The sequence below is a fragment of the Enhydra lutris genome, unplaced genomic scaffold (assembly GCF_002288905.1).
Source record: "Enhydra lutris kenyoni isolate GAN:26980312 unplaced genomic scaffold, ASM228890v2 scaffoldscaffold2, whole genome shotgun sequence".
NCBI classification, from domain to species: Eukaryota; Metazoa; Chordata; class Mammalia; order Carnivora; family Mustelidae; genus Enhydra; species Enhydra lutris.
Window position 1 is genome coordinate 18,501,309 of NW_019154086.1, and position 21,105 is coordinate 18,522,413.

The 21,105-nt window shown below is 42.0% G+C and overlaps 1 protein-coding gene across 1 annotated transcript in view; it reads right to left on the reverse strand.

The window, feature by feature from the left end:
• LOC111150836 (fibronectin type III domain containing 3B) overlaps window positions 1-21,105 on the reverse strand; it is a 343,921-nt gene that overhangs the window by 82,100 nt on the left and 240,716 nt on the right. The window contains exons 7-9 of the mRNA XM_022508466.1: window positions 12,080-12,138; window positions 4,850-5,001; window positions 2,603-2,662 (exon numbers count right to left, since the gene is read on the reverse strand). Of these exons, the coding sequence (XP_022364174.1) occupies window positions 2,603-2,662; window positions 4,850-5,001; window positions 12,080-12,138 (271 nt within the window). The remainder of the gene's footprint in view (window positions 1-2,602; window positions 2,663-4,849; window positions 5,002-12,079; window positions 12,139-21,105) is intronic.

A 21,105-nucleotide genomic window follows, 5' to 3' on the forward strand; every position in this document is an offset into this window, starting at 1 on the left:
GGGGGAAAGCAGGCTCCCTGCCAAGCAGAGAGCCTGATGTGGGGATCAGTCCCAGGACTCTGAGATCATGACCTGAGCTGAAGGCAGAGGCTTAACCCACTGAGCCACTCAGGCGCCCCATGCAGCCTTTTTTATTGTCAGAGTGTGGAAACACCATAACGTCTTGGAAAAACAAAACAGAACAAACAGAAACATTTAGACACTTCGCAGACTTAGAACAAATTTGTACATATACTTCGTTTGTTCTTACACCATCTTCCCAAGGCTGGTATCCTTCTTATTCTCATTTTATAAATAAGAAAACAAGGCCATTTAAGTTTAAATGGCTTGCCTAAGCACACACCCTTACTAAGTGACCGGAGCCATTAACCCTGAAGTCCAAGCTCTGTGCCCTACTGTCACCTTGCCTCACCAAAGCAATTCCATGCAGAGGAAGCTACAGCCAAGCAGGAGTTGCGAGCGCTTCGATTTTTCTCTAGCTTGAAAAAGGAAAAACTGTATAAGGCGAGAGTGTGAATGATCTACAGGGAACTGGGGACCAGGCAGGGAACAAGGAAAATCTGAATTGTAGACACTTTCATTAGGAGAGAATTTTTTTAAATACTAAAAGCGATTACGACCAAAGAGAGAGAGAATTTTCTACCTCCCTGGCAAGCAGAGAAAGACACCACGTAACAGCTGGTGGTGTCTTAGGCTGCGGTGTGGTGTTGCACAGGTGTGATGTAAAGCATAAGAGAGGGGTCCCCGATGTGTCAGGAGAGGTCTGGATCCAAAGCCTCCAGAGAGTAACTATCCCATGTTCTTCTTCCTCTTGGGGTGTCCATTGATTATTCCTTTTATCTGCCCAGGAGTTCAAGATGCTTATAAAACATGGCAGTAAAAAGAACCAATGAGCCAATGTTGTCAGAATTTACCCTTTGTAAGACGAGTTAAAAAGAAATGAAGGGAAACAACAGAGAGAATTGCAAATCAAGGGCAGCCTCCTGAAGATATGTAAGTTTCTTTACAAAGACATTGTTAGCTCATGAATGAGCAGGAAATTAATAAAGTAAACCCTTATAAAGCAATAACAATCCACTGTGAAAAGATGGGAGAGAAAAGGAAACATATCTTAACAATGCAGAACATTTACATGGTTCCCTATATGGTGGCAGGTTTTCTGGTTCACTGTTAAATCAACCATTTGAAAGAATCAAGTATTTCTATCATCATCTCAGCTTCACAAATTACACCCATCTCTTTGTTTGTATGGACTGTGAAAAGTTCAAAATGCTTGGGCTGAAGCTAACTGATTCAAAATCCAAATGTTTTGATTTAAACAGGAAGAGAGCACTGCAACAGAGTTCTGAGCAATGTAACAACCAGGCAGATAAGCCTGTTGAGACGGAATATAGAACACCTTGCTCTTTCATGTATGGCTTTAAATTTAGTTTTAAACACTTATGCGGCTAATAAGGCATATATATAATCTGGCATATATAATATAATAAGGCACATAATCGCTACTTCCCTACCTTTGTTAGAGAGAATATTGTGGCCTCGAGTCTGTGTGATTAAGCACAGTTAAAATAGTCAATTCACGGCAGAAACAGACTCGAACTTAAGCTGCCTGGCAACTGATATGTGCTCTCCCTACTAGGTGATACTCCCTCCACTCCATCACGAAGGAACCTTTGGAAACTATAATAAACAATGTGTGCTTGGTGTTGCAACTGTACTACACACGTTGATGCACACATACATAGACAAAGAATGAAGACAGAATCTGCTGTTATGTGTTCTTTTAGATAAAATTATAATTCCTGGTCAGCTTACAAATTACGTAAAATTTTAAGTTAAAATTGAAACTTAAAAAATGTTACGGACCACCTTCAGAGACCTGTTTGCAAATGGATATGTGAATCTATCTTTAAAAATTAGGTGAGCTCTGTAAAAGTTCATGTAATACTCTCCTCTTCACAAGTCTATGGTTGACTGGGCTTCTTCCTAAGATTAGTTAGTTCTGCCTATTATAGTAGTCCCAGCAGAGATTCCAGAAAAATCAGAGTAGAGATATCAGACTACGTATCAGATTATATAGATTCATGGTTCTGCCAAGTTGGGTTAATGCCTATTAGATATTTGCATTACTTGTCTCATTTCAAAACCTACCGTCTCTTAAGGCCCAAAGGTGTTCTTGCAACAAAGCAAGACTTACTCATTTGTGCTGAATTTATGTATTTATATATGTTTATATGTGAAGGGGCTTGACAAACAACTGAAACACCAATGGCAAAATATTCATTTCTTTTACAGAAAGGAAATACTGTAAGTGAAACCATACAGTCCAGTAGATCTTAGAAGATTCTATAAAAGTTACTTTAAAAATCATTTTAAAAATTCCATTCAGCATATCATCTAGTTCTCTATTATCAGAAGCCTTCTGTTTACTCCCCAATTACCATCTCTCAAGTGCACACACTAACATATGGCCAAAGAGCTAAGGGAGCACAACTTTCAGTTAGGCAAGTGCCCTTACCCAAAAAATTCCTAAAAGGAACACATGATCTATTTTAGCAATCTGAATTCTCCAACACAGGTCAGGTCTCATATCCTAACTCACCTCACATGATAATCAGTTGCTGGTCTGAGATCTTTCAGGTTACATTCTAATTCTTCTCCACTGCAAAGAAAAATTATCTATTAGTCAATGATATCAGTTTCAACAGTTAAGACAGGTTTTAGATTTGGGTCTCACAGTCATGTAGAGCAATGGTTCCAGAACTCATGTCTGATACCACCATAAACCAGAAATAATCTTGCCTATCTGGTATTATTACCCTTCTGGACTAGTAAATTAGATTCCTTTTAATGATGTCACCCTAGACCGGGAAATGGCAAGGTTAACTTACTAACAAAGTTCCAAAAGGTCTTATCTTCAAAGTAAATACATAAAAACAAGTAAGCAAGGAAATTAAATAGAGAGATAAATGGAAGTGTAAAATAACTACACCAGCTGTCCACTGAAGGTAGCTCTCAGACTGACCTTGGCAGGAACCCCAAATACTTCAACTTCTCAACTCTCTTGAAGAAATCTCCATGTGCTTCCCTCACATATCAATACTAATTGCTCTCTGACACACATACAAATCAATACTTTCTTACATAAAATGAAACCACTTATATGATCAGAAGTTGCAAATGCAATGCAGCTTAATCACAAGGCAACAGCCAACATAAAATAAGGAATGTTCCATTAAAAGTTTTTAAAAGGTGAGGGGTGGGGGCCTGACTATATTCTTCAGAAAAGGTCAAGGTCACAAAAGACAAATCCTGCGCCAGTGTTCCAAGTTAAAGGTGAAAGACATATGGCCACGAACCGTAATACCAGACCCTGGACAAGATTCTGTACTTCAGGGGAAGAAAAACGCTATAGGACAGTATTTAACAAACAGATAAACCTGGAATGTGGACAATGGACTAGACTGAAGTATTTTATCAATGTATATTCCTGAAGTTAGTCATCGCACTGCGGCTGTGTAAGAAAATATCCCTATTCCTGGGAAACATACCGAAGTATTTAGCAGTAAAAGGACATGTAATAGACAACTAATGGAAAAAATACAGGTTGGGAGGAGAGCAAAAATGGGAGAAAAAGAATAACTCCAAAAGTAAGCCAAAGAAAATAAAAAGATACTAATAGGTGAAATCTGGGTAAATTCCTTTGTCTCTTTATTTCTGCAACATTTTATAAGTTGGACGTTATTTCAAACAGTAATACTTTTTTTAAAGTTGCAAACTGGAAGCCAATGTCCACACCGTGCCTACGGTTCTCAAGTTTGACCTACACTGTATCCTTAGTGTTTGAGTTTTTGCTGAATGAGTTTGACATTAGCAAAGCTTATGTAACAATTCAGATTTCCAGTACTTCTTATAAAAAAAAAAAAACAAAGAAATTGGCAACTCTAGAGCTGTATTCCCTTACGATAACAGCCTGACATGAGTGGCAGCTGGTGCTTTCAGAGGAAGGCAGGAGAGCTCTTGCTCACCTCACCCCCAACCTTCCTCACTTATGTCATTGACCTAGCCCCTCTGGGCGCTGGAGGCTAGCTTCTGCCATCCGTGGTCATCCTGGACTAGACTGGACAGAACCTCACTGTTTCTTGGAGCAGCTGGGAAAATTGGTGCTCTATGCATTTCTTTACAAATTTCAACTTCTCAAAACAGAACCAAATGAATGTGAGCTGGAGTAAGGAGTTAGGATTTTATTCTAAGTACAATGGGGAATCACCACAGTGTCCTCACCTGGGAGTGAGTTGGTATGACCTGGTTTCTGTGGTGTGGGATGATTCCTTACTCTGAGCTATACTTATTTAGGAAGCCTTGGACTGAAATGCTTTCAAGCAATCTTTACTACAGGCTAGAAAACTGTTGTGGAGGGTAAGAAATAGAATGAAATGAAAGGAAACCATAATACAGAATTTCAAAAAACCAGACTAAAAAATCGTCTGGGTCTAAAAAAAGGTAATCAATCATGAGAGAGCATGACTGATATGTATTTAAAAATTCAAAGTCATGCTCACTTTTTACCCTGATAGGCATTCATGGAAAATTTCCATTAGTCCTATATTGACAGGCTAACATAACCAAGTAATAGCTCATCAACACCAAGTAACTACAAAAGTCATTTCTGATCGGCAATTACTCTGGACAAAAATAACTCTTGCCATTAGAATTATCACTAACTCTTAAAATGAACTATTTAAAGAAAAGTTTGCAAAGCCTCTAAATTCTTCCTGTTTCTGATTTTCCCTAATGACTCCGATTTCACCATTCAGCAGTGCAGAAAACATGTGGAGACATGGGCTACCTGTATATTATCTTGTACTTTCCGTCCCGTCCTTTGTCGGATAAGGCGACCTCATAGCTGTAGGGGAAAGAAAGACCGCTATGGGGTCCACATGAAAGTCCAACAGGGGGCGCCCAGGACAGCACAACCGCTCTCGCCTGAATGTTAGAAACCTGAGGAAAAACAAACACAGAGGAAATTATTCAGACACTACATCTTGCAGTAACATTTTTGTGATGATGAGCAGTGGCCTGAGACAGGCTCGGGAGTTAACGTAAGGTAAACAATTTTAATGACAAGGCAAAAACTATCACACGGATGGTCTAGATCCTGATGTCCACAATAGCTCCTGGAACATCTCTCCTAACGCAATTCACATTTGATCCTCCAGAAAGTAAAATCATCCGTCTTGTGTGGGAATTTTTTTTAAAGATAAAAAGCTGAATGTGAGACTTTCATGATCTCCGTGATGAACATCTCATTACCCGGAAGGAGCCCTGTCCGCAGGTACTTTCTGGAGGCCTCCCAGCTGCCAAAGCCAGTACCTTTCAAACCAGGCTTCTTGGAGGCCTCAGCTCCCAGGAGAACTTAGTGATGGGGGGAGTGGGACCCAGCCCTGGGCTGAAATGGGTGCCTAGGTGGTGGTTCACCTCCTCTCAGCTAGTGGTGGTGGTGTGTATGTGTGTGTGTGCAGCTTCTGTGTAAGACCTCATTTGAACAGAGGACTCTGGCACCCTCAAACATGCCAGCTTTCTTCCCTTACTTAGGACCCCACTGAGGCAGGTTCCACCCCACGTGCCCGCCGTTCTCAGCAGGATGGGGCTCCAGCCACCCCGAGCTATAAGCTGTTCAGTAAGAGACCCTGTTGTGGGCTTCCTGCCTTTCCATCCTAGGTGCTCACTCTAACTAGTGCTTCCTGGGGCACTCCAATCTTTTTTTTAGAGTCTGTCATTTGTTCCATTTTTCACAGAGATCCCTCCGTACCATTTCTGCTCCGGACAAACACAGTTTCATGATATATTTAACCAATTCTTTAGTCTAACTCCTACACATCATTCATGACATCAGCCGAGCCTTCTTATTCCCAAGTAACCTTCCCTGAAGTAGTTCACCTATCACCACCCCTCTGTTCTACAGCAACTTGTTAATATTTTTATTATCATAAATCACGTTATGGCATTTGTCTCCCTTTCCCACTGGACTGTGGGACTCCGTAAGGACAGGACCCAAGTCCTAGTCAACTGTGAGTAGTCGTGGCTTAGTAAATGTTTGCTAACTGAAAAACAAAACCAAAGGGGCTACGATACTCTGACTTTTTTAATACAGGTGACACAGTGGATGGTAGACCAGCATTACACACCTCTTTAAAAAATCAGAGACACGGTTACAGAATCAAACTCCATCCTTGTTGCTATGGCTCCAGACAAGCATCTCCTCTTGCCATCTACCCTTCCTGCCCTATACCACCCCTTCAAGGATGCCATTCCCCCTCCTCCTATAACTTAGCTCTTGACTTTCCTACTTTCTAACCTAGGACCGCTGCCTCAAAAAGTACCAACTGAGTGAAGAGAAGACTGACATGTGGGAAATGTTCTCATATCAGATACACAGCACAGAGAGACCCACAGCAGCCTGAGACCAAGTCAGGAAAGGTTTCTGTCTACCCGTGCCTGGAACCCCACTCAAGATCAACCACTGTTTTCTCTGTGCCCTGGCCACGTTTTGCTGGTACCTATGCCCAGCAGTCATTTCCTCACATCTCCCTTCCTTGGTCACTCGTGTGTTGGTTCTCCTGATTAGATAGAGTTTAAGGCGGTATTTCTACAACGTACACACCAGTGTGTCTGCTGAATTCTTGGACACATCATTAATGGGTCATCTTGAGGTACTGGGTGCTATATTTGATTTTTAACTTGGAGATATTTTGCTATGAAGAGTTTAGTTTACAATTACAAAAGAGGGCTCATTATGTACTGAAAATCGCTGCTATGCACAATTCCAAGAACAGAGTGGAGTAACACCGATTCGATGAATGGTGGTGTGAAGTAACATCAAGTTTCAAAGTAGCTTGGTGAATGCTAGCGTGTTAGATACTGAACAAGTATCCATAAGCTCACAACCCTTTAAATTATTTTCCATCAGCTATTAAGAACTTATACTTAGCTCAATTATTAATGGAAGAGTGACGTACAGCCCTTGAAGCACTGACTAAAACAACGCTCCCCCTTTCTCCAGATTCCCTGAGCAAGACTGAAGCAGGCAAAGGGTCCTCTGAACGCAGATCTCCGTTCACATGCGCTCCTCTGATGGGCCAGGCTTTCAGAAGTGCTGAGAACGGTCCAGCATTTTCAAAGAACAGCAACTGTGGCTTCTGGGAATTCTTTCCTAGAGCTAAGCGGCCTGCCACCTAGCTGACTAGCACTGTCGCAGAAGCAGGAGAACATTCCCTCCTGTGCTCCTGCTGCCTCCCTCATGCAGACTCCCGGGCCTCAGGCTTCCTTTCTTTAGGCGCTGGAATCCGGACAGAAAGAGAGCTTTGTCTCTGGCACAACTTGGAACTCACTTCCATTTCAAGGAGGATGCCAGGAGATGACACGGTGCCTTTCAAGAGAATGTCGCGTAAAGGGGAATCCTCTGCACCAGATGCCTACTCCAGGTGTCTAGGGAGGTGGTGACCCTAATGAGAGATTCAGGCTCTAAGAACTCTGGCTGGCTCAGGCCTTCTTCAGGGTGAAAGCTAATCTGACTATCACAAGGATCGTCATGGCTGACATCCAAAAAAAGAAGTGTAGAAGCCATAAAACTGACTTCCTGATGTTTAATTATTCTACTGCAAACTGAAGTCAATCTCCTTCACGATGATGATAAAAGCGGTGATTTCTAGTTACAGGATCAGTGGACAAGACCCAAGCTGACACTTGCTTTGGCACCAGAGATGTAAATGGGTTTGTTGTGGAGGTTACCAGTGCAAGCCTGCTGAGGAATTAAACTGCTTTGAAGGATCTAGAAGGAGTCATAAAACCATCATTTACTTCTAAGTAATTACATAATGATTAAAAATCATTGTTCTCTGTGTTAATTAAATGTAGACTCCAACTCGAAGTAGTTGCTAGGTAAAAGCATACATATGTGCATACACACTGGGAAGTAAGACGCCTGATCTGGTAGGTGTTTGATATATGGTCTTTAGCTCTCCTTCTCCTTGTCCCCCTTTCTCTCCTATTCATTCAGTATTTTAAAACTTTTCTGTAAAATTTTACTATATTAATTCTTAAATTATATCATATGCAAATGATGCTCATTATTTGGATCAAAAATACCATTTATTTTCATAAAGTTACTAAATTATTCATCCCATGTTAAAAAAATATTTTCTATGTCAGTAGCGTCTAAATTTGGTCAGGACTTTGGAGTTAACTATGTGGGAGGCCTGCAGATCCAATTAGGGAGTACGTTAAGGAAATATTACCATGGAAATATTGGCTTCACTTCAAAAGTATCATCATGAAAAATAATAACACAATGGAAAATTTAAAAGGCAAAGGTCAGAGATCATTATTCAAAAAAAAAAGATACTCAAATCTAGGGTTTCACAATCTGTTTCTATCATTCCTTAAGTACTAACAACCTTGAATCTTTTCAGATATACTGATTATTTTTTCGAGGAATGGCTGCTTGGAGGGACAGTTGTTTCTCTTAGGTCAGTTTACTCACTTCTGAAACCGACAAATCAATTGTTTCCACAAGCTAAACATGAGTGAATGGGAACAATGCAGCTTACATTTATTTGCACCCTGAAAATAAACAGTCCAGCAGTATGTAGGGGACAACATCCAGCACTGTTATCAGAGCAGATTAAACCGCGCTGGCTTTGGAGGTGACACGTACTGATCGGGGTTTCTTCCTAAGTCACTCAGAATAACAGCAACCTTGTTTCTGAGATCCACAGATGCCTTGCAGATCCCAAGGCACCGAATTCTTACAAGTCTCAGGACAAACACCTCGTCAATCTGTACCCTGTTTTTACTCAATGGCTAAGTTGTTTGGGCCTCTATAGTATCCCGGTTTCTGGAGAGCCAATGACTCGCTTAATTCAGGGGGCTCGAGGCTCTAGAAAGATGGCTGGAATCAACAAATCCTAAAAACCTTTAATACACCTAAAACAAATCATTTGCAGAATCTCAAAGAAAAATAGATGCCTCTCATTGGGAGGCGTTATGGGACATGGCTGAAACGAAAAACAAATTTAAAAAAGAGCCCAACTGCTGCTGCTCTGGGTCTTTCTCTGGGAAGCGGCCAGGCACCCCTTTCCCATTTCAGAGTGGAGCAGGGAATTTTACTTTCACGTAATGACACGCTCTACATGACACAGAGGTGTTCCATCCCAAGTCCTGTGCACACCATATATGATTTACTTCTCATAGCCCCGGTGCTATTTATTGTCCTACCTTTCAAAGGTGAGGAAACCGAGGATTGGTGGGGGGGTGCTCATGTCACTTACCCAAGATCACAGAGATAGTTCATGGCCCAGAGTGCCAGACTGCAAAGCAGAGGTCCCTCCTCCCCATGCTGCTGCCCCGAGCTCTGGCACTAAGCTGTCCCACATTCCACCACTGCTGGCTGAGCCCTGTCTGATGGCGGCCAGCCTTTAGGCATTGTCTCCCTGGCTGGAAGCTAGCGGCAGCCCCCCCAGTCGGCCCCACATTTAGTCAGCAAATATTTGTTAAGGGTTCACAACGTGCCAAGGACCGCGCTAGGTATCAGAGGCACAAAGATAAATAAGAGACACAATCATGAATAAGAACTCCAGATAGAGACAGGGGAGGTGAGACTAGGAGGGAGAGGAGGGGAGGGAGAAAAAAAATGTGTAAAACAACTAACTGAGCTGGGAAGGATGAGGGGGCGATCACCAAGCAGACAAGGTCTATGCGGGGACCAGGGGAAAAAGAACGACCCCCAAAGTACGCCCACATCCTAATCCCTGGAGCCTATGAATATATTGCCCTGCGAGGTGAAAGGGACTCTGCAGATGTGATTAACTGAAGGACCATGTGAGACAGAGACAATCCTGGGGTGTCTGGGTGGGGTTGATGTAATAGCAAGGGTCCTTATAAGTGAATGGAGGAGGAAGGAAAATCAGAGAAGGAGGTAGGAGGATGGATGGGGCCACAAGCCGAGGAATCCAGGTGAACTCCAGAAGCAGCTGGAAAAGGTGAGGAAACAGACTCCCCCCAGAGCCTCCAGGAAAAAATGCAGGTCTGCCAACACCTTGACTTTAGCCAAATGAGACCCACTTTGGACTTTCTGGCCACTCAGATGACAATCCTATCAATGTTACAGCTCGTGCCCTATCCATTTACCTAAAAACTGCTCTATGATCCATAAAGAGTAAGTGCTTAATAAATGCTGAATCAAGGGAAGGACTAAAGCATTTCCACAGTGCTCTTATCTGGCCAGAGCCACATGATCCGAACAAACATAGACTCTGTTGCTTGTGCAGTCAGGAAATGACTAGGAGTAACTCAAGACAGACACAGTATGTGTTCACGTGAGCAAGGCAGGACTGTGGAGTTTTGTGACTGTGCTGAGTCAGTCAACTAACCGGTGGCTCTGCCTTTGTGCTCCAATTCTGACGCCTGCCTCCCTCATGGAGTTTTCTTCATTCTGCTGTACCACAAGTATAAGCTTCTCCCACGATTCTGTCCCCCAGACTTTTCCAACCTCTTTCCATGCTCCACCCCCATCCCCCCAAGCTGTCACCCAGTGCTCTGCTTGAACCCTAACTCCATGCAATGGGATCTCCTCATCGAGGTCTCATTCCCCTCTCTCCACAGCCCTGACCCACCAGGCACCTACAACTGACCGCCGGCTGGCTTCACCTCCCAGGGTGTCCTGCTAGTGAAACAAACTCCACACGTCTAAAAGTGGCACTGAAGATACACAAAGGACACAGACAGGAGCCCATTCTAGAGGATTCACAAGTGACCAGGGAAGACGCGGCAACAAGTAAATGGCGTACGATGTATTATGTACATACAGGCAGAGCACAGAGAGGCTGGGGGAGTAACAGTGGTTCTAAATACTGTGTGGAGAATCCCAGTTGACAGGCAGGGACAGGAATCCAGGGAGACTCTCAGAGGAAGTCACTCTTCACGGGAGGCATCAAAGCCTGAGAGCTCAGCAGTCTGCGACACCAAGTATCCGATAGACTGTAACACCTTACTGAGGTCTCTCCATGGCTCTCTGTTCTCTCCTTGCCATGCCGGGGAACACCACCTGAATTCTGCCTCCTAGAGCCTCTACTGACACCACAGTAAAGGATTCCTGAGGCTTGCCTTCCTGGGTTCAATCTCTTCTCAATCCAGTGCCTCTGTCAATGGTTTCATCAGCTTGAATAGCCCCAACTGTGTAACTTCTCTGCTCAGAAACTTGCAATGGCCACCTGCTCCTTACCAGAGTCAGGACAGACTCCACAACCCAACATCGACACCCCACTCCTCGGTAAGTTCCCTACTGTCCCCGTCCTCCAACATATCTCATGCTTTTAGGGTTAGTCAAAGTCAACTGTGTACCCTGAGGCATGTGTGAATTCTTCTGTTAAAAAGCCTCAGTATCTGAAACACACCAAGGATCAAGGTTTTCCATTTGGGCCGGAAAACATCCAAAACACTGGCTCTGTCATCTCAGATGAAAGGCTGAGTCAACAGTTTGCATTTTTTGCTTGAATTTCAAAGCATTTGGCAAAATCAAACTTAAAACCTCACAATATCATCATTCCTACCAATTTTTCTTCTTGCCATTACACTCAATATTTTGGACTTAGTTTTTCTCAACTAACATTTAAATACCTTTTTGAAAGTTACCTGGAAAAATACTTGGAATCACTGAGGTTTTCAAAAATGATTATTACTACATTTACACAGGCTAAAGGAAATCATCAAAAGAAAACTGTTCTGTGGACCTGTGGTGGGGAGGGTGTGAGGGGGACAATATGTATCCTTGGAAGTAGGAAAGAATACCTAATTGCATCCAGAATACCTAAACAGAGAAGACATTTTGGTGGTTTATGACTGAATAGAAAGACTGCTGTTCTGTATTTTCATGCTCCATTAATAACAACACTGTTTCATAGTTTATAAATAATCAGCAATAGGAAGGGGCCCTTTTGTTTACCTACTATGTGGTGAAAGAAAAGCACACTTGAAATGCTTAAGAATGTGTCATTTATGCTGAGAAATCCAGAAGACATACCTGTGGTTTCTCTATTCCTGAAAGAATGTCTTGCACCCTCTTTACTTCCAACTCATACTCTGCATGGAAAAAGAAAAAAGAAGAATGGTTAATACCAGTAGAAGGTAATGAGGTTGTCCAGTTCCTTCTCCAAGGCCTTTAACTAGAGCTACCATGGAGTCAGCTGCCTGTGACCATGAACTTTTGGTACCACACACAGGATAATGACAAATCGGGAATGGCAATGATGCCCGGGTGGGGATCTCACTGAGGCTGTGCCAATCTGCCACTGTACTGGTTTACATATTCACAAAGCTGATGAGATTAACAGTGAGTTCCATCTAATAATGCCACTGGCAACAGAAAATAAAAGGTCCTAAGAAGAAAGGAGAGACTGGATCACCTAGAAGCTGAGGCCATATGAAGAGGTTGAAGAGACAGTGGCCAATTCACCCAGGGCTGTGAGTTCAGATTTTTTAGTTCAATTTTTATTCTAAGTTCAATGGGCAGCCACTGTCATGTTTAAGGAGAGGGACTGACATGGTCTTTCCCCCCCCCCCCCCAAGTCTGAGAAGACCTGTTTGGTTTTGCATGAATAGTGGACATATAGAAGGTATGCATGGAACCTCTTGGACAGATCAGTCAGTACACTGCTGTGCTGTCTGGGTGGAGGACAGAGGTCGCCTGGGCTGGGGGTGGTAGGAAAGACAGGGAGAACAGAACTGGTTTTAGAGGTATAGGTGTTGGAGGACTGGGTGTGATAAGCAAGGGTGAAGGAATGAAAAGAATCAAGGATATGTCCCAGTTTTGGGCCTGATCAATGGATGGATGGTGATGTCTTTAAATAAGATGGGGAAGTGGGAAGGTTTTTCAGGGGGGCAAGAACTGTTTTAGAAAGAGAAGGGGAAACGTGCTTGAAGCAGAGAGGATGGGGAGGGAAGAATGTGTATTAAAAAAAGTTAGTAAGAGACTTTAAACTTAAGACTATGTGTTATACAGGAACCAACCCCCCAACTTTCACAACCTACTTCATGTAATCTAATTTTGAACTTACCGATCTATTCAACTGTTAAACCTAGTTTATGAGGTAAATGCTAGAGTTACAGGATTGCTGAGCATATGTCCTCACCCTCAAATAGTTCAAGTCTAATGGGGGGGAAATGAAAGCAAGAGGCAATTCCATGTGATAGGTGCTTTGATATAGATAACCCAAAACAGAGCATTCTAGAAAGCTACCTGAGAACCAAAACCTCGCTGCCCCTGTGGACAAGCAGGCATTTGGAGGTGAGGAGGGAAGTGGAACTGGGGGTGAGAGGTTAGGAGGCTCAGCTCTTCCCCAGGGCTATTCATACTCATTGCTCAAGTCTAATCTCAAAGTCACTCTACAAGAATCCTGCCTCAACCCTACCCCCTGCCCAGCCTCCAGTCATCTCACATGCTGTTTATTTCCTCTCTCTTGATTACCAAAATCTAGAAATCCTCTTGTCTGTGTGTTCCCTTGTTTATTACTTGTCTTTCCTGCTAAAATACACATTTTAGGAAGGCAGCAATGCTACAAGACTCAAAATAATTTTTCCCCCCCGTGAAGAATCAGATAGTGAGTATTTTTGTTGTGTAGTAAGTGAACCAAGTCTGAGTAAAGAAGCTGGCACCACCCTAAACTTTAAAAGGATCAGTTCCTTTCTTTCCTGTTGCATTCTACTTAGGAGAATGTGTTTACCTCTACTTTGGTGAGAAAAAGAAACCGGCTGGCGGCAATACAGGCGTTTAAATTACAACTGAGGAACTTCACCTTCAGAAGACCAAATGACAAGCTCGTTTATAATCATGTAGTCCCAGTTCCGTTAAGATATAGATAACAGTTTATAAGTCAAACACAGACATAACCCTCACACTTTCTGGAAAGCCTCTTGTAGTTAAGGAAACTATAAGTAATGTGTATCTGAGAAGTTAACTGTCAGTAAAAATAAATAAAATAAAAATAAAATAAGCACAGTTGCAATAAATGAACTGGTTCCCTTGTTAAAGACGAAACTTTCTGAATCTCTGGTTACTCCAGAGTTTGCAGGACCCTATGGTTTCAAATGCTCTCATCACTAGCTACACTGCTTCCTTCTGGAGTCACTGGCACAACGGCAAAACGACAGGAAGCCTGAAGCCAGACCCTATCCTTGAGGTAATAAAGGTTTAGATTAGAAGGGAGATAATCACCTACTCAACAAAGACGAGGGAAGAACTGAAGAGCTCAGCAAAAGAAGAATCCTCAGGACTGTGTACTAGATATAGGGCATGAAAGAAAGGAGTGAAAAGGGATGCTTTGTCCCACAAAAATGGAAGCCCCCCCCCACCCTCGTCAGCTTTCAAACACAGATAACAGGAGAAAATGGTCAGGCTTTTGACAGAAAAAGGAAAAATGGAAAAGGAGGTTGGATTGGGGGTGGGGGGGGTGTCTGTTTAAGACAGAAAAGAATGGGTTTCAGGTAAGCGCCAGAAATACAAGTGAAAGGTCCAGAATGGGATAAAAGCAACTTCCAAAGGGAGGTCAGGACTGTTCCAGTCTGTCCGTGATTACGGCGAGGAAAACTGACCTTTCCTGAGCACCCAGGTACATGCTGGCTGCTCAAGGCACCATCCGCTGGCTCATGTGTACACCACTGTGAGCAAGATGGACAGTCTCCACTCCGCCTCACAGCAGTGGGCAGGGCCCAAGTCTATTCTGTGCATCACGGTTTTCACCTCTGAGGCTGAACACTACACATGCAGGTGTCATTGTTGACTGAGAAATGAGGAGGAGGAATGAGGGAGGCAACAGATGCCAGGCCAGCAGACACGATCTCCCTAGGGCCGCAGACCAGTGTGTGGCCCAAAAGCAAGCAGAACCTTTGACCGCACGGTACGTGGCCCAAAAGCAAGCAGAACCTTTGACTGCACGGCGACAAATGAGTAAGGCTCTGGAGGTGGTGAAGGCGAGCACGTGGAGAGAGAAGAGCCGAGGGCTGAGGTGGGTGGGTGTTCGCATGGAAGCAAGAAGGTGGCGGCAAAACACCCCCGCCCCCAGGTCCCATCAGAGAGCCTGGGTTGTTGGTCTTGTTTCTTTTCTTTTCTTTTTTTCCATCTCTAAGAAAGCTGTCAAATAAATAGAGCAAAGGCCTTTGGATCTGAGGGAAGGTATGTGAGAAAAGGAAGAAAAAGCAGGTCATGAATGGAGCCAAATAAACAAAGGATTCTGAGAAGATCAAAACTAAAAAGGGCAGGGCGAGGGAAGGAAAAGGTAGTGAAGGGACAATCACTGGCCTATTATATCAGGAGAAACGCAGTTTCAAAGCCAGACCGGATTCTTTCTTTTCCTTCCTTTCTTCCTTTCTTTCTTTCTTTTTCTTTCTTTCTTTCTTTTCTTTCTTTCTTTCTTTCAAGATTCTAAATGCTGAATACAGAGAAAGAAGAGAAAAATGCATTCATACCACATTTACTGAACACTTTTCCATTTGTGCTGCCCCAGACTAAGAGAAAAGAGTAAATGCCAGGCATACAATGTGCACACACAAGAGAGAAAATAAAACCCATTCAACCAAGCTAAAGTGACAGTTACTTACACATGTAAAGTAAACTCACGTGTGAAAGCTAGCAGTCCGGTATGGGATGCCAAAATTCACAACTCTCCCACCTGAATAACCCAGTTCTCTCAGACCCTGGCCTGCTTCTCACAAAGCTAAACTGAACTGTGCCTCAGAGCAGTCTACAAATTATCACCCTTTCCATTCAACAGCTTTGGAGCTCAGCTATCCAGGAGATTCCAGAGTTTGGATGAAGCTTTCGCTTGCTTGCCTGCTTTCTTTACCCCTGTGGTTCTCCCTTCGCCTCGAGCTCACGCACACACATGCTGTATCGTGCATGAGGACAGATAAATAGTAGTGAATGCTCTCACAAAAATTTCCAAACGAAACCAGAAAGAACAGTTCTGGTGACCTGCCTTCAGGAAATCTTTTTTATATCAAGTTAAAGAGAAAACTAGGTCTCGTTTGTTTCTGTCTTTACTTCCTTAAAGAATCTGGTGTGTGACAACTGAAGAGCAGAATGTCCTAGAAGGGGTGGGGTGGAGTGGGGGGAGCCAGGTTCTGGCACAAGGTTGTAGGACAAGGTTCTTTTCATCATCAGGCCTGCCTTCTTCCCTCTGGTTTGCAGCAAGTCAACTAATACAGAGGCAGATCTTAGAGGTCAACTTTGTATTTCTTTCTCCTTGCACTGAGCTGCCAGGAGCTAAGGCAACAGATCAAAATCATTTTCTACCTGCTTTGGTTTTTGTTGCCACCATGGCTGATGTGGATGGACAGGACAACCCACCTTTCACAGCACTACCTTCCTAATATTTGAAAGCCTTTTCCTTGCAGTGAAGACTTCCAATCAGTAAAGAAGGATTACTGGGTACTCGCAGACAGTGCTTCATAGAGAGAATAGGTGTTTTGTTTCACAGATACAGACACTTTTGGGGACAGGTAATTTCTTTAAAAGGAGTCAAGAGGGAAGCCTCTCGTTTAAACATATCCCAATGAGCTGAGAACCACTCAATTTGCAAATGCCAAATAAAGGGGAAGGGGGCTTCTGCACAGTAACTTACATGTTTCTTCTCCCAAAAAACAAATCTTCTCCCAAGAAAATAAAGCACTTTTTAGCAAAGGGAAAGTTAAAATAAAAATATACAAGCAAGCAAATATGCTTTTTTTTAAAGAAAAACAAAACAAAACAAAACAACAACCCACACACATAGACAGAATATGTGTCATGTGAAGTTTAAACTTTCCACAAATAATGGTTTTCATGTTTGCTCCACAAAGAACCGTAAGTTCAGACTGTTTGAATAACTGTAAGGCCTAAACTAATTAAAATATCCCCCTTTATAAACACAATCTACTTCTTTGGTTTGCTTCACATTTTTTCCATCTTAGAAAAGAAATGCAGCTAGACACTTAGCTGCGAGCTATAGAATGTATTTATGGTTGTAACAACCCCTTCATTCCAACAGAATGACATCAGCATTATTTCTCTGTAAACCTTCTGTCTAGTTCTCATCCGCACGCCTCATTTGCAGATATGCCTGACATAACATGATATGCTTTCTCAGATCTGCCAAGAACTGACTTCGCTACTATCTTTAATACATATTATATATTAAACTAGGGGCGTGGAAAATATGTAACTTCTTGTCATGCCCATTTTGGGGATAAGAGGCTTAAAAACCACTAACTACTCAATGTAAGTACTAAATGAATGGAAATAAACACTTTGGAATGAAAAAAAAATATGACTCAATAGTAAGGAAGAGTTAAATATGCAATCACTGCCTACCAATGCTAAAGAGAATGAATGGGGATGAGGTAAGATGGTTTAAGAACGCTTGCTGAATTGCTTTTCTAATCAAAAAGAAAAAGAAAAAAAATCCTCTATCTTCATTTAAAAAATATTACCTATGCTGAGAAAAAAGAAGCAATAAATGCATACAAAAGCAGTATTAAATACTCAAGGACCTCCATTTAGTGATTATAATCCAGAGTTAATGGCATTAAAATCAAATATTAAAAATGTACAAAATCACAAGGAATAAATTTACATAATCTAGGACAATGCAGTTAATGCCCAAGGACAAATATTCCAGAAATACCTTCAGTTATCAATCATCCTGATGCTTAAAAATGCAAAAGCAAACATCTCTCTAGCCATTTGGCTGGTTAAGTGGTTGGTTACTCTATTGGAAATTCTGGAAGATAGCTAAGGGAATACCAGACACTCAACACTAAAGAGAAAGCAGCAGGCAGGTGAACATATGTCGTAGGAAGTTGCCTTCCAGTCGAGGAAAATATTTTCAAGGGAATTTGGGCTCCCAACAGATTCTGGAGCCCTAAGAGGAAGAGCAGAGGAGAGATGAATTCCTTTTGCTGGTGGAGTGCCCCGCTGGAAAGGAGGGATGGCCAGAGAATGTAAATGGGGTAAGGGGGAGGGGGAGGCAGATCTCCTCCCAGCCTTTGTCGATATTTCTGGAACTGAGTAGAAGAGTGATTTTCTTTCCTGGCCCAAGATTTGAGCAAAATCCTACCAGGAATATGCACGTTAATCTACTCATAGGCAAAAGTGGGTCTCTGGACAAAAGTTATCTAACACTGTAAGTAGTAAGAAGGACAACCCAGAAGTGCTAGGTCCGGGACTTGAAAGAAAAGAGAAACACCAGATATAATCCCTTTGTTGACTTCCAGGTCAACTCATAGCTTCTCTCTTAACCACCTTCTTGGAATGCTAACTAAACTGGGTTGGTTCTGCCTGAAATATTAGGATGGTCTCTGTTCATCTCTGTCAAATTTCTGAAGAAAAATTCTTGAGTTCACAAAAATCACACTTGTACATGGAACTAGACAAACACAGCTAGTATTTTTTAAGAACATCAAACTAAACAGCAATGAAAACCCCACAAAAATGGATGAAGTATTACATAGATATGCTTGCCTGTCAAGCATGACTAGACACCAGTCCTGTCCTTTCCCTCCCTCTGTGTGTTTGAGACATTTCACTGGCTAGCTGAGTCCTAACCTGTGCCAGATATAGCTCTTTTATTTTGGGGGAAGGCTCAACTCCATGATTATCCAGCAAGAGCTGGTACCCTCCCTGGGTGTGTAACAGGAAGGCAATCGCTTAAACACAGGATAGAACGACTTACAAACGTAATTAAAGTTTATACACTACTTTCTGCGTTGGCATCTGTAAACGTTTCCACAAAATGTTTTTTCATTAAGACTTGGCATGCCACATTGAAAACTTCTCAAGTGGCTTTATTCAAAACTTTTGCCAAGACTATGTCAACTAACAGGCAGAATCCAGAGAGAACAATGTTGTAACACATTAAATTCGAAAGAGAATTTTAATATTTATAACACCTATATGAACACTTTCTACACCTACATTTTCTTAATTGACGTCCCATATGACTAACCTACACATCTGAGGGTGAGGCTGGATATTCAGTCAATGGCCAAAGAACCCAGTGAAGCTCATCAGCTGACACGGGGATCAAACTCAGAGCTAACTCCGTGTGCTAGAGCTCCAAATCATTCCCCAGAGTTTTAGCACATGGAAAAGTCCTTACTACCCATGGTACAACTGACCTCACCCAGAAAATCAGCAAAGGATATAAGTGGGTACATACAAGTGGGTACATACTCAGATGCATATCAGCCGCAAGGCAGGTAATGTCAATGAGTAAAAGAAGGTGGACGTATTATGCAAAAGGGAAGGGTAAAGACTGTGGAAAACTGAAAAGGCCTTCACCCTATTATTTAACAGGGGGAGCTGCTGTGTATCACAATCAATTATTGCCAGGCAGGATCATTGGTCTAAGGCTGACCGACACTGCCATTTTACCAGAGAATCTAGAAATGGAAAAGTTTTCAGGAAATTGCCTGATTTGTACAAATATACACTGTCTAACACCTTTTAATCTATTGAAAAGTGAAGGAGTTAGTACTATGAATACCCACACACCTTTCACCTAGATAAATCAATTGCTAACATTTTGCTATACTCACATGTTCACATTTTGTCTCTACACACACACACACACACACACACACACACACACATTGTTTTTCAGAACCACCTGGAAGGAATTTGTTGATCTTATGACAAGATCTTTAGTTTACCCCAAAAGCTTCAGCGTGTCTTTCCCAAGAACAAGGACCTTCTCGCACACAACCATAACATCACAACCAAAAAATTCAACACCAACAGAATAAAATCTGATATACATCCCATATTCATATTATCCCAATCATTCCAATGATATTAGTATCTTTAATGTTTTTCCCCCTAATCCAGGATTCAATAGAGAAACACATGTTGGATTCATCTACCCGGTTTTGTTCATCTCCTTTAACCTAGAACAGAAGTCCCCCATATTTTTTTGTCTTCCTAAAGTTGTTATTTTTGAAGAGTCTAGACCAGGTTTCTTCAAGCATGTAGCACTATTTTAAATGTGTAACTATTTCCTCATAATTAGATTCAAATTAAAAACTTTTGGCAAGAATTCTCTAAATATAATTCATCCAATACATAAGGAAGCACACAGTACCAGTTGGAACTTTTTGGTGAAGCTCTGCACTGTGATGACCTGGTTACAGTGTTGGGTAACCTGTTTCTCCATAGTGAAAGCACATTCTCCTCCTTTCACTTGAGGGTTAAACAATGATGATCTTTGCCAGAAGGTATTATATTAATAGTTGCAAGATGGCGATAACGCTTTCTATCATTCTTTCTATGTGTATTAGCTCTTCCTTCACTTTAAGTATATATGAATTCATGGATTCTTTTTATTAAAAACATTGTAATACTCCAATGCAATCCTTCTTTTTGATGCTAAAACTATACCAAATGTAGCCAGTGGGAGGCCCTTCAAACTGTTTTCTATGTCCCTTTGTCCACCTCCTTGAGACTTCTGTTTTGAACACCTATTAAATATTCTGGCTAGGGGTACCTGGGCAGCTCAGTCAGTTAAGCGACTGCCTTGGGCTCAGGTCATGATCCCAGAGCTCTGGAATTGAGCCCCGCATGTGGCTCCCTGCTCAGTGGGAAGCCTTCTTCTCCCTCTCCCACTCCCCCTGTTTGTTTTAACTTTAATTGCTACAAGACTTAGAAACCAGAAATGTATTTACATGTTGTTTTTCTTTCTAGTTGCTTTTAAATTAGAAAATCCTTGGCTAATAATGGCTTTTGACAAAAGCCACTTGCTGTCCTTCTTGCTGTCTTTCTGTCAAAGAAATGAATAAAATCTTCAAAAAAAAATATTCTGGCTAAAGGTCGCTTGGCCAATAGCACAGAGATGTGTAGACTGCTGGTGAGAGATTTTAGTAGCATAAAGTAGAATTTATCAAAATTCATCCAAATTTTTCAGATTTGTCAAAAGCCACTATTAGCAAAGGATTTTCTAATTTAAAAGCAACTAGAAAGAAAAACAACATGTAAATACATTTCTGGTTTCTAAGTCTTGTAGCAATTAAAGTTAAAACAAA